The sequence below is a fragment of the Phocoena phocoena genome, chromosome 2 (genome assembly GCF_963924675.1).
Source record: "Phocoena phocoena chromosome 2, mPhoPho1.1, whole genome shotgun sequence".
NCBI lineage: Eukaryota > Metazoa > Chordata > Mammalia > Artiodactyla > Phocoenidae > Phocoena > Phocoena phocoena.
The window spans coordinates 119,728,030-119,741,152 of NC_089220.1; the positions used below are offsets into that span (position 1 = coordinate 119,728,030).

A 13,123-nucleotide genomic window follows, 5' to 3' on the forward strand; every position below is an offset into this window, starting at 1 on the left:
GGATCTGACCTCCACACAAAGGCAGCCTTGTGCTGGGCCTAGGCATACATTTTTTTCTAGCCCTTTCTGGGTTAAGAGTGAACCCCAGCTGGATCAAGGCAATGTCAAGACCACGGGGAAGAGGAGGGGATCTAAGGCAAGCAGCTGCTGGGGATGGGGCTGGTGGAGGTGCTGGCCAGACCTGTTCCGTGCACTCACTCTCCCTAGGAAACTCTCACACCCACTGGGGCGTTTTGAGCTGGAGGTCAGGAGGCTGGGAGCTCAGCCCAGCTTGTTCACCAGGCCTCCCTCTGTCCCACGCTCCTACCCTTTCCCAAATGTTTCAAGGGCATGTGTGGTGTTTCATCTGGAAGGAGACCGGTACTACCCTTGTCCTCAGGGAGCTCAGAGCCTGCAGCTGGGGGGCAAGGAGGGGCCCTGGGCACAGTGTGAGGCAGGGGATCGCTGTCATTTCAGCTTCTGGTGGGAGTGGGGGTAGGGGAAGGTAGAACGACTTCCCAGAGGTCAGAGGAAATGGGAACAGGTGGTAATCTCAGCCACGCCAGCTGAAAAAAGCAGAGCCTCTGGGGATCCTTGTAAAAACTCTTCCCTAATCAAAATGTCCAGTTCTGTCAAGCCACAGGTGTGCCAAGGGCTGGACAAACTGTTCTGGCCCAGGCAGGCCCTGACCCTAATCTCTCATCATGTCCTGAAGCCACCGTGGGCTCTTCGCCTCATATATCCCCAGAGTACCTGGCATAGGGCTAAGCAGGTTCCAAAGACCCTTAGCAAAGGGTCCCTGTATGAAGAGGGACCCCCTGGTGCTCGTCCCAGACGAGCCTTTGCAGCAGGGGCTGCAGGATGCCGTGGCCTGAAGATAGACATCTGTCCTGGCCCTAGAACCACATTTACCCAGGATCAGTGTCTCCCTCCTTCTTCTTAATCAGCTTCATTCCGAGGCCGTTCCCACAGACTGCAGAAAACACCCCAGGCTTCTCCTCTCTGCTCTCGTGTTTCTCCCTTTTCCAGCTAATTGAGAGTGACTTCCTCTGCTGTTCAGGAGCCTTTATTCCAGAGCCCCAGAGAACACAGCTCTCTGCCTGCCTCACCACTCCCAGCACAATGGGTGATTGTAAGACACAGGCCGGGGTCAGGCCAAGACGAGGTGGGGCAACATGAGAGAGAGAGAGAGCAGGAGAGGAGACAGAGGCAGGACAAAGTGCAAGCGGGACCTTGGGACAGCCCGCCCCCAGCGCTCAGCGGACATTCTCCGGGTGTGTGCTTGGGGCTGTTGGCTGCAGGCTGCCTGCTAGCTGGGTTCTCTGTAGATCTACCCATAGATCTAACCCTTGGATGCCGTTTGGAATCAGGTCTGGTTTGGATGTGGGGTGCCTTGCTGGGTGATAGGGACCTTGATTGGGTCCTGGGCATGTTTTGCAGCAGTGAGGTGGCTGGGCATGGGATAGACCTACGCCCCTGTTGAGTTTCGAGGTGAGGGGATGGGGACAAATTTAAGGGTCTGGCAACCCATCCCGATTTCTTCCATTTCTGCTATCCTCCAAGGAATCACCTGCAGGTAGGCAGGCTGAGACGTACCAGAGCAGCCCTGGACCCACTCGTGATGCCTCCCTCCTGCTCAGTTCTGAGCAGCCTACTTTGTGGCAGAGGGTCAGGGGACTCAGGTACCACTCTCCTCTTCCGCCAACACCATCCCCAAAGGAATAGACCATGGACCCCCGAGCCTAAACCTCATTCACTGACCAGCCCCCTAGCCACTGGATGCAAGGCAGCTGCCAGTCAGAGGTCTTGTCCTAGTCAGTCCCAGCTCTGCCCCTAACTTGCTGTGACCTTGGCCATTCCTTCCCCCTCTGAGACTCAGTTTCTTCTCCCTCTGATGGTACTATGTGTAGGAATGCCCTGCCTCCACTGCTCAAGGATGCCCTACCCCCCACCGCTCCCCCACCACTGAGGTCTCAGTCTATATCCCTGATGGGCATCACATGTTCAGTTTTACTTATTCTTTTGGCAAACATTTATTGCAAGTCCAGTGCTTGCATCAGAAGTTCAGAGTCTAGTCAGAAAGGACGGAGACAGATTTCTTGAGCACCCACCGTGTGCTAAGCTTTTCAACAATATTACTTTGATGCAGATCTTTTTAGTTTTCTCTCTGCATTTTTATATGCACTTTTGTTTGTTCCTTTTTTTTCTGTTGAGGGTATACTCTGGACATCTCCTTGTGTTATTAAATATTTTTTAAATACTATTTTGATGACTGCCTGTGAATCCATGATATGGCTGTACCCTAATGAAATTATCATGTGCCCCTATTGGACACTGGGTTTTTTCCAATGATTTTGTTAATAGAAACAGAACTGCTAAGATATCCATCTCCCTGTTCTCGCTCTATGTGTCTCTGATTGTTTCCCATGGGTACTTTCTAGAAGTGTGATTGCCGCGTCAGAAGTTACTTCTTTTTTAATCCCTTTGATATTTATTGCTAAATTGCTCCCGGGAAAGTCATACTAATTCACACTTCCAAATGGCACAGCACCCTTGCCAACAGTGGGTGTTGTCTAATTCCATCTTTGCTACTTCATGTTCTTTGATTTTAGGAGAAACCCAGGTAGGTATGTAGGTAGGAAGGTAGGTAAGTTGGTAGGTACATAGGTAGATAGGTGAGTTCAGATGGCTTTAGTTGATGGAGGTTATCATGAGGACAGGCAGGGAAGAAAGGACGCTTAGAAAGTGTCCAGTGGGGGCGGGAAGAAAGAGACCTCCGTGGTTCCCCACTGTGGTGACAACCCAGCCCCTCTCTGCTGTACTGCCACTGCCTGCTTCTCTCTGCTCCCCACGCTGTGCTAGGACTCCTACCACCCCCTGATCTCAGTGGATCTGTCATGATCTCTGCAAGTCACTGTCCAACTCTGCAAGAGAGAGGCTCTGAGTGGATCAGTCACCGCCCACAAGGAGCGCTCCCTCGGGGCAAGGCCCAGCACGATGACCTCATGACCCCTGTGCAAGGCATGGGGTTCTGGGCCCATTGCTGTGGCCAGGGGAGCAGGACCAATATCCAGTGCTTTGTGGGCAAAGGACCCCTTCTGACTGCTCTGCCCACCTTGCTGATAGCTAAAACTTGGTCTTCTACCTCGCTGTCCAGAGATTTCTCTTCTGACAAAGATGAGATTGGGAGAGAGAATGGTGTGAGCAAAGGCCCAGAGGTGGGGATACATGGACATGAGAAGCGGGAGAGGATGAGACACTGCAGCCAGGGAGGCTCATCTATCTTCGCTTACATCAGTTCCTAAGCCTGAGGCCACTGAGCTGTGGTGGACTCAGGTCAGGAGGGCACTGAGTGGGGCTGGGTCTTGCCAGGTCCTACCTGGGGGCTCTCAAGCGTGCAGGACGGAGGTTCAGCCTGCCGTGGCCCACTTGGGCAGGCATCTGCTCTGCGGGCCCACCTCTCTCTGTACTTGGGCAGCAATGTGTCCTGCACCACCCTCATCCATCCTGGGGGGAAGGGAGGAGGGGAGAGAGGGAAAGGCCCAGGTCCCCTGGACACACAGTCATTCAGTCCAGCCTCTGGGACTGGGATGGGACAGAGACTGATTTGTGCTTCTGCTAAGGCCCCCTGCCCTCTTCTCGGGTCCAGGCTTCTGTGCTCAGGACACAGGGAGGAATCAGACCTGCCTTTTAGAGCCTCCAGCCTGGTGGGAGAGGCAGACCCAACCAGGACTTGGCCCGCAGTGAGGCTCAGGAACTAAAGTCCCCAGTGAGGGGGTGGCACTTGGGGCATGAAAGGTGGGAGAGGTGGATGTGATGGGGGAAGGGTGTTTTAGGCAGAGTCACAGCATGGGCAAAGGCCCGGGGGTGGGTGGGAATTAAGGGAACCGGGAGCAGCTCAGATTGGCTGTGCTGAGGTGGGCAGAGACTGGCGAGCCCCTTTGGGGAGGGCCTTCCTGAGAGGCCACAGTGAGGGCATCACCCTGTGGTCAAGGGGAGATGTGGGTGGCTTTCGAACAGGTCAGATATGGGTTCAGAAATGTCGCTCTGGGAGCCTCTGGAATGTAGGAAGAGGCAGTGGCTGGAGGTCCTGGCTGCCCAAGGTCACCGAGCCAGAGCCCCAGTGCAGGACTTGGGCAGGAGGCATGACAGTCCTTTCCCAGGGGAGATGTGGGTTCCGGGGTCGGCCTAGAACCCCACCGTGACCCCAGCATGGCCAACTGGAACTGTGTGGATTTGGGAGTCAGACTGTGGGTTGGGATCCCAGCTCTGCCAGCGGTGACTTAGCCTCTGTGAGTCTCACAGGATGGAAGGTTGTTAAACACGGGGTCATAGAACAAGGTGGCACGCAGCCCTCCTGGCACAAGTAGGGTGCTCAGTAAATGGGAGCTGTGCCCATTCTAATTCCTTCAAGTGAAGGAGAATGACTGGGCCTCTGGGAGGCCAAGGGCAGGGGCAGGCCCCTTCCCACCAAAGTCTTCCCTTCTGGCTAGTCTGGGGTTCAGACAGCTGAGCCTGTGCGGTAAATGTAGAGAGAAAGGGCTGGGCCGGAGCTGCACTGCCTGGTCACCCTTCCCGAAGGGCGTGGGTCCACCAGGGGCCAGGCCTCTCATCCCCGTCACAAAGCAGCTGGGCTAAGAAGAGACTGATCTCACAGACCAACTGCCTTTCCTTCCCTTGTCCATTCCTTCTTTCCTCCTTCTGAGAAGGATGTGAGATGACTTAACCCCATAGCGGAGACACCATCAGATAAAAAACTAACACAGGGGAAAGGCAGAACCGTGTAGTTAGTGGGAGGGAAGAAATCAGGAGAAGGAACTCTGTCCAAAACGTCCATCAAAATTTTACGTGTTTTTTTCTTCAGATGCAGTAAACCCACTTCTAGAAATCTATCCTTTGGAAAGCCTAAGGGCTAAAACCTGGAAATCATCTGAGTGTCTTTCAATGGGGAAGTGGTTGTGATATGTACATTATGATATGAAATTATGATGTGGCCAATGGAGCTGTATCAACACAGCCACACACACACACACACACACACACACACACACACACAATGAGAGAGATACATTAATGTCACGGAAGTTAAAAATGGATGATTTGGCTAATGGCTGTCTGAATGTAGGAGCCAACATTTAAAAATCAGATGATCACACATAAACACCCAGATTTCAGGTAGCCCTCGGTTTCCTTTCCTCCTGGGTACCAAATCCTAGAGCCAAGGAGCAGCCACCCCTTTAGATGAAGCGTGTGCTCCCCCCACCCCACAGTCCCCACCACTCCATGTTGCCTCCCTGACACTGAGGCTGGGGTCGGGACAGTGATCACTACCCTTGTGTTGCAGCTTTCCTTAGTAAAACGTTGCACTATTCTCTGTCTTTATCAAAAAAACAGAGAAACAAAAGGTGGACTACAAGGGCCACGTGTCTCAAGGAAAATGAGAGGGAGGCTATTTCTTTGTGAAAATGAAGACTGTGCCTCTGTGTTTCACATGCAAATTCTGGGGCACTTCATTCATTTATTGTTTACTCTTATATATTATTTATTATGAAGCTGGTACATTACCTACCTATCCCCTATGGGCATTTTGGGTTTGCTACCCTTGATTAATATAAGAGTAACATGATTCTTTTTTTTTTCCCTTTGGATAAAAAAACAACAGCAACAGAATTAAAAAGAATTCCTTGTATGTATATCTGTATAAGCATGACATACACCAAATGTGAACAGTGGTTACTTAGGCAACATTAAGAAAGCCCTATCCCATTTTATATCATGTACTTCTAAATTGTTTTCTATTTCTTAGAACACATATGTGTTTTCTATTTCTTAGAACACATATGTATTGTTTTGTGATTTTTTTTAAAAAGGTTATAACTTAAAAGATGATAAGTTAAAGTTAAAACTTTTGGCTGAGGGAAGCTTTCACAGCAGATCGTAAGCCTTACCTGTGATGATCTTGGCAAGCCTGGGGGAACAGGTGGATGGAGTGCAGCATGAGCGTCTAGCAGTGCCCACAGGAGAAATTTGCTTTTTATGGTCTAAGCACGAAGAGGAATCTGTACCAGGGAAAGGAAGAGAGCTACCAGCTACTGGGAAGTGACTCTGCCAGGCTCTGGGCACGCAGGCTGGGCTACCTCACGGAACTCTTGTCCCAATTTGGGTGAGGAGGTTGTGTGTCAGCGTTCCATCCTTCCTCCCTTTTTTCTTTTTTTGGCTGTGCCACGCACCTTGTGGGATCTTAATTCCCCAAACAGGGACCGAACCCAGGCCCTCAACAGTGAAAGTGCAGAGTCCTAACCACTGCACCACCAGGGAATTCCCCTTCCTCCCATTTCTAAAAGCAGTTTTATTGAAGTGTACTTTATATGCCATCGAATTTGCCCATTTTAAGTGTAACGATTTGTCACTTTTTCATTGAAAAAAGTCACTTTTTCTACGATTTTTAGCAAATTTTCAGTTGTACAAACATCACAGCAATCCAACTTTAGAACTTTTCCATCACCCCAAAAAGATCCTTGGTGTCCACTTGTAGTCACTCCCCATTCCCACCCCAAGCCTCAGGCAACCACTCATCTGCTTTCTATCATTTCTACCTTTTCTGGACATTCCATGTAAATGGAATCAGACGATACATGGTCCTTTGCTTTTGGCTTCTTTCACCGAACATGTTTTTGAGTTTCATCCATGGTGTTGCCTGTATCAGTACTTTGTTCCTTTTTAGTGCTAAATAGTATTCCGCTGTGTGGAGAGACCACATTTAGTTTTCACTTACCAGTTGATGGACATTTGGTTGTTCCCGCTTTTTGACTACTATAAATAATGCTGCTATGAACATTCATGTACAAGTCTTTGTGGGGATGTGTGTTTTCGTTTCTCTTGGGTAGGTACCTAAGAGTGGAATTGCTGGGTTGTATAGTAGATTTATGTTCAATTTTTTTAAGAAACTGCTAAACTGGCTTCCAATATGACTGCACCATTTTACATTCCCGCCACCTGTATGAGGGCTACAGTCTCTCCATAACCTCTCCAACCCTTTGCGCTTGACAATGATTAAAATGGAGCTAGGAGGAGAAAGACTTTCCTAGGTCACACAGCAGGGAGTGGCAGAACGGAATTGGAATCCAGGTCGACCTGACTCCACAGCCTGTGTCTTTGCCCTGGTCTGCTCATGTGAATGGACTTTCACCTTGTGCAGGGGCTGGAGACCCTAAAGAGGTTGATCACTGGGACCTGCCAGGCTGGGGTCCCAGGATATGGGAAAGGGGCTTAGAGATGTCTGAGAGGTGATTGGAGAGGGGTCCTCAGCGGCCCTGGCTCACGCCTCCACCTGGGGATGTGGGTCTCAGTCTGGGGAGGTGGTGGATGCCAGCCAGCATGGTTCTGACTTCTGTCAGTACACAAGGCCTGGCACTGGGTGACCTTCTCTCTGCCCCAGCCCACATTCCCAGGCTGACATTCCCCTGCCTCAGACATTCCCTTCTTCTGCTTGGGCCGGAATATGTCCCCTTGTCCCCCATCCTTGGCCTCCATGGGAGGAAGGATGGGCTCTCCTGTCCCAGCCCCAGGACATTTACCTCTTTCTGCCAACTTCAGGGTCCACATGAAACCTTAGAGTGTTGAACAGGAGAGACAAGGTCATCAGTCCATCTGCTGCCTCGGGGAAGGGCTGGTCACAGGACCCTGTTGGTCCCACCTCAAAATGGACATCCAAGGAGGTGGGACCTCTCCATCTCAGCATGGGTCTGGCTAGCAGGTGGCAGGGTAGCCCCTGTGGTCCTAGTCAGCCCTCACTCCCCCACCCTTGGGTCACCTTTTTAGAATGACCGCCATGGCCCCAAAAAGTGGCCTCGTGGACAAAAGGATCTAGACCACCCATCCAAGCCTCCTTTGCAAATGATCTGGAGAACTTAGAAAAAGGAGGAAGAACAAAAGTGTGCATTTATTGAGCCCCAACTATATGCCAAGGCTTTTTCATTTTTTGACCCTCATATCATCCATGAGAACTAAACCCTTACCTTTCCCCTGAGAAAACAGACTCAGAGGTTCAACGGCTCACCTCACATCTCACATACTAAATGTTAAAGCTCTGTTCCCACCTACCGCACACAGTAAAAAAGGCTAGGTTGTGCCTGGGACACTGTCCCAAGTGTGAGCATTGGCCTCAGGCATACCTTTCCCACTGTGTGACCTTGGGGAAATGACTGAACCTCTCTGAGCTGCAGCTGCCCCATCTGTAAAATGGGGCTACCAGACCCATGTTGTGCAGACTAGATGAGATCCCCATGTGAGGGATTCGCATGGGGCCTGGCACTAGGCAAGAATGAGCAGAGATGGGTAGATTATTTCCTGGGACTGGGAAATTTTCCAGGCTAGTGATCAGAGCCTGCTGGCTTTCAGTCTCCTCTAACCCCTTGGAAGGGGCTATTTTTGATGCTTTGACCTTCTGTCAATTGGGTCTGTCCCCAACCCATTCTCAGGAGGCAGAGGAAGGGTAGAAACCCCAAAGGATCTGACAGTCCCACTCTTCTGGGGCAGCCACAAATCCACTGCAGACTGCCCACCCTCAGGGGGCAAATCCCAGCTGGCAGGAAAATGTCTCTAGGGTCCCCAAGGCCTCCTCCTCCCCTCCAGCTATTCTCTCTCCTCTTCCTTGCTGCATCCCTAGAGGCTTGCCCATCCTTCAAGGCTGTCAGACCTCCCCCAACAGGGAGCCTCCTGGTGTGTCTGCCAGCCCCCTTGGCCCAGTGCCCAAGGCATTGTTGGGACCAGAGGCCTGGGAGTTCTGCTTAAGGTAGGACCAAGGGTCCCCTGGGGACAACCCTGGGCTGGCACGATCCAAGCTGTGGTCTCCTGGACCCTGCAGAGGAGGCGCTGTGGACAACTCGGGCCGATGGGCGCGTCCACCTGCGCATAGACCCCAGCTGCCCACAGACTCCCTACACTGTGCATCGGATGTTCTGCGAGGCTCTGGACAAGTACGGGGACCTCAGCGCTCTGGGCTTCAAGCGACAGGGCATGTGGGAGCACATCTCCTACAACCAATACTACCTGCTGGCCCGCAAAGCCGCCAAGGGCTTCCTAAAGGTGAGGGAGCCCCTCAAGGCACAGCCTCTCCCCTCCCCAGCCCTGCCTTCCAGCTCTGGCCCTCACAGGCCTCTTTCCGACGCCCCACTGGGCAAGCCCTTAGAAAGGATAACAGTAAAAACCAGCCCATTTATTGAGCTAATTGTCCGCTCTGGCCTGGTGCTGAGGGTTTACGTTCACTGGGCCCTTGCCATGTGCCAGGACGTGACACGAGCTTCTCGTTTTTTGTCCCATTCAAGGGGCCTGAGAAGCCTGGTGCACTGGGTTGAGGTCTGGGCTCCCCGGGAAGGCCCTGGGAGGGGCAGCAAGGGCTGTTGAGTGACGCATCCCCCAGGGCACTCTCTAATGAGGGAGCCTGGGAGGGTGGTCCCTCAGGTGGGCGGCAGGGTCCCTGCAGTTTGGAAGGGGGGCTTGGTGAGAATGAGAGGCTGACCCGGCCTGTCTGCCTTTGGCCTGGAGCTCGGCCTGGAGCGGGCCCACAGCGTGGCCATCCTCGGCTTCAACTCCCCGGAGTGGTTCTTCTCGGCAGTGGGCACAGTATTCGCAGGGTGAGTGGCTGAGGGAGGGGCTGGGTCTCCAGTGGGTTGGAGGTGGGCAGAGAGCAGAGAGAGGGTCGTTATCTCTTTTTAGGGGCCCCCAACCCCGTCCCCAACATCCCATCTCTTCCCCGGGGCCCTCCCCAGCACCACCTTTGTCCCTGCTCTGCCTAGGGCGACTGTGCTGAGCTGCCTGTCTGGGCCACGGGAGCTCTCTGGGCCTGGGGGCTGTGGGTGTGTCGGGCAGGGGGCTGGGCCAAGGGGGTGGCCCACTGCACCTGCCCAGACACGCATCCTCCTGGGTCTCCTGCAGTGGCATCGTCACTGGCATCTACACAACCAGCTCCCCTGAAGCCTGCCGGTATATCGCCCATGACTGCCGTGCCAACATCATTGTGGTCGACACGCAGAAGCAGCTGGAAAAGATCCTGAAGGTTTGGGGGAAAGGGACCAGGGCCATGGGGGTCAGACTGGGCGTCCTCACAGACCTCCAGCTTACAAAGGGCTTTTCCACCCTCCCTGCCAGAATCCTCCATCATTCTCAACAGCAACCCTCCCCACCACACGGACACAGGCAGGGCAATGGCCGCCGACCCATTTGCCAGGTCTGAAAATTGAGGCCCAGAATGTCCAAGGGACATACCCCACATTCCCCAGCCAGCCTGCTGTTCCCCATGGCTTTCCCTTCAGGGAAGGGTTGTGTGCCCTGAGGGTGGCTCAGGGCTCTGACACGTGAGCACCCAAATCTGAGTCTCAATGGGGAGTGGGGGTGTGGGCTGCCACAGGGTGGGGCTTGGGCTAAGCCACAGCAAGTGCCGCAGGGTCTTCTGAAGACAGCAGGGCACTGGAGGGGCTCAACAGTGCCTCTTGGGGCAGCTGGGTCTTTTCTGGAGCATTGATGCCTCCTGATTCATTTAAGGTCCCTCCCTCATTGGCTGTGTCCCCATGGGCACCACGCTGGCATGCAGTGGCCTGAGGGCACCTCTGTGCCCCAGCTACACCCAGTAGCCTGCAAGATCCTCCAAGGCTCCCTGCATCTCAAAGGAGGCTCCCGGGTTGACTTGTTGGCTTGGCCCTAGTTCACCTGGACCTCAGCTCCCCACCTGTACCTGAGGGCAGGAGAAGTGGTCTCCAACCTCCTAGGACTGTGGGATCTGGATCGCAGGACGGGCCTTCCCTCAGCTTGCGTGAAGTCCTTTTCTGTCTCCACTCCTTTTGAACCCTGTCGTCAGGGTTCCCTCATTCTGAGGGCCTCCATTCTGTCTGATTTGGATAAATGCTTGAGACTGGGGGAGGAGATGTGGGTGCAGATAAAGTGGCCCAAAGTGAACAGCTCTGAGAGACTGAGGTGAACCCGAGCTGTCCTCAGCACCCCCTTTCGCCCTCCCCCTCCCCAAGCACTTGGGCCCTTCACTTCATAGAAAGGGGACAAATATTTAGAGAAGAGGGCACAGCAGGGGTGTCCCAGGCCCCCTAGGACTCATCGGGGCCCTGATTTCCTCAGGTTTGGAGCCTTCATAGATGCCAGAGCCCTCTGACCCAGGTGCCCCCAGGCCAGCTTTGCTTGAAGCCCACCGGTTTAAGATTCCTTGAGGGCCTCAGCTACCAAGTAGCAATGGTGTTAGCTCTCATCCTCAGCCTTACCCGAGGGAGTCACACACTCCTCAGCGTGGGCGCTCATGTCAGAACCCCAGAGTGGGGAGGGCAGTGGAGCTTTAAAAAGCCCCCCAATAGTTTTGCCCCATCCCTCAGGGAGACAACCGCTCTGCATAGATGGTTGATCTGATCCCAATGCCCTCCCCCTGCCCCATTTTACCACTGAAGAAACCGAGGCCCAGACCTACTGAATCAGAAATGTCCACCCTAGGTAATTAATTAAAATTCGTATTATGAAACTTTCCAGATAAACAAAAATAGAGAGAAGAGTGTAGTGGACCCACATAGAGTGCTCATCCAGATTTAATCATCATCACTGTTTTTTTGTCACACTCATTTCATCAGTTTACCTATTTTGCTGAAGTATTTGAAGGCAAATCTCTGACATCACAGCATTTCACCCCCCGAATATTTCAATACCTCTAACATATATGACATTTTTCTTAATCACAAGTAACTTTATCACCTTTATTTACACAAGTCAAAGAATTCTTTCATAGCATCTAATACCAGCAATGTCTTTTTACAGTTGGTTCATTTGAATCAAGATCTAAACCAGGCCCCTGTGTTGCATTTGGTGGTGTCTCTTAAGAGTCTTTTAATTCAAAACAAAGGCCCCACCTTTTGTTTCCCGTACCATACACCAGTGTGGTCCAGGACCAACAGCATCCCCCGGGAGCTTAGTTTCAGAACCTCCCCCCAAGACCTACTGATTCCAAAACTCGGGGTATGGGGCCCACGCCTCCTGGTGATTCTGACACAGGCTCAAGTGTGAGAACCTCTGTCATTGACATGCTGCAGAAACTAGGTTAGCCGTCCTGAGCTGTTGTTCAGCTTGTCCCTCTAACCTCTGCACTTCTTGTTAGATGGCAAGTGTTGATGCATTTCAGATTAGACACTGATTGGCAGGAACAACCCATAGGTGGCGCTGTGTACTTCCCATGGCACAGCCTCAAGAGGCACGTGATGTCAGGTGGTACCTCGTAGTGAACTCTGAGTTTCATCCCTGGATTCCTGTGGTGGCTACCTGCTCATCCACTGTGACATTCCCCATCAGCCTTTCTCCACCGATGATCTTTGCCTGAATTAATTATTTCATGAGCCATGGGAAAATATTTGTTTTCTAATTGATCAGCTGGGATTCTTCTCCAAAGGAAGAACTTTCTCTCATCACCCGGGACTCTTTGCTACCTGAAGCACCCCATTTGTACACAGCAGGTGTGGTAGACAGAATAATGATCTATGTTGGTGACTGTTCCACGCATATTTTAAAGAATGCGCATTCTGCAGTTGTTGGGTAGAATGTTCTATAAATGTTAATAATGTCAACTTGATTGATAGTGTTCTAACGTTGTTTAAGTCATCTATATCCCTGTTGATCTTCTGTCTACTTGGGCTAACAAATACTGAGAAAGGGAACATTGAAGTCTCCAGTTATTGTTGAGGATTATCTATTTATCCTTTTGGTTCTGTCTTTGCTTCGTGTATTTTGAAGCTCTGTTATGTATACACATATTTAGGTTGTTATGCCCTCTGGACGAATTAATCCCCTTATCATTAAGAAATGTCCCTCTTCATCTCTGGCAACTGTTCCTCCAAAGTTACTTTGTCTTAAATTAATATAGCCACTCCAGATTTCTTATGATCGATGTTTGCATGGTATATATGTTTGCATTGTTTCACTTTTAACCTACCTGTGTCCTTATATTTAAAGCAAGACTCTTACAGATAGCGTATAGCTGGGTCATGCCTTTTAATCCAGTCTGACAAAATTGTCTATAAAACTACCAGTTGGCTGTTTTGCATTTGTCCGATCCATTCTCTGATCCTTTTCTCCCCTTTCATGACTTCTTTTGGATGGAGTT

General features: G+C 51.7%; 1 protein-coding gene across 1 annotated transcript in view; it reads left to right on the plus strand.

Moving 5' to 3' along the window:
* The window catches only part of ACSBG1 (acyl-CoA synthetase bubblegum family member 1), a 48,616-nt gene that overhangs the window by 26,719 nt on the left and 8,774 nt on the right, over positions 1-13,123 (plus strand). Inside the window, exons 3-5 of the mRNA XM_065872687.1 lie at positions 8,846-9,066; positions 9,526-9,614; positions 9,916-10,036. Coding sequence (XP_065728759.1) covers positions 8,846-9,066; positions 9,526-9,614; positions 9,916-10,036 — 431 coding nt within the window. The remainder of the gene's footprint in view (positions 1-8,845; positions 9,067-9,525; positions 9,615-9,915; positions 10,037-13,123) is intronic.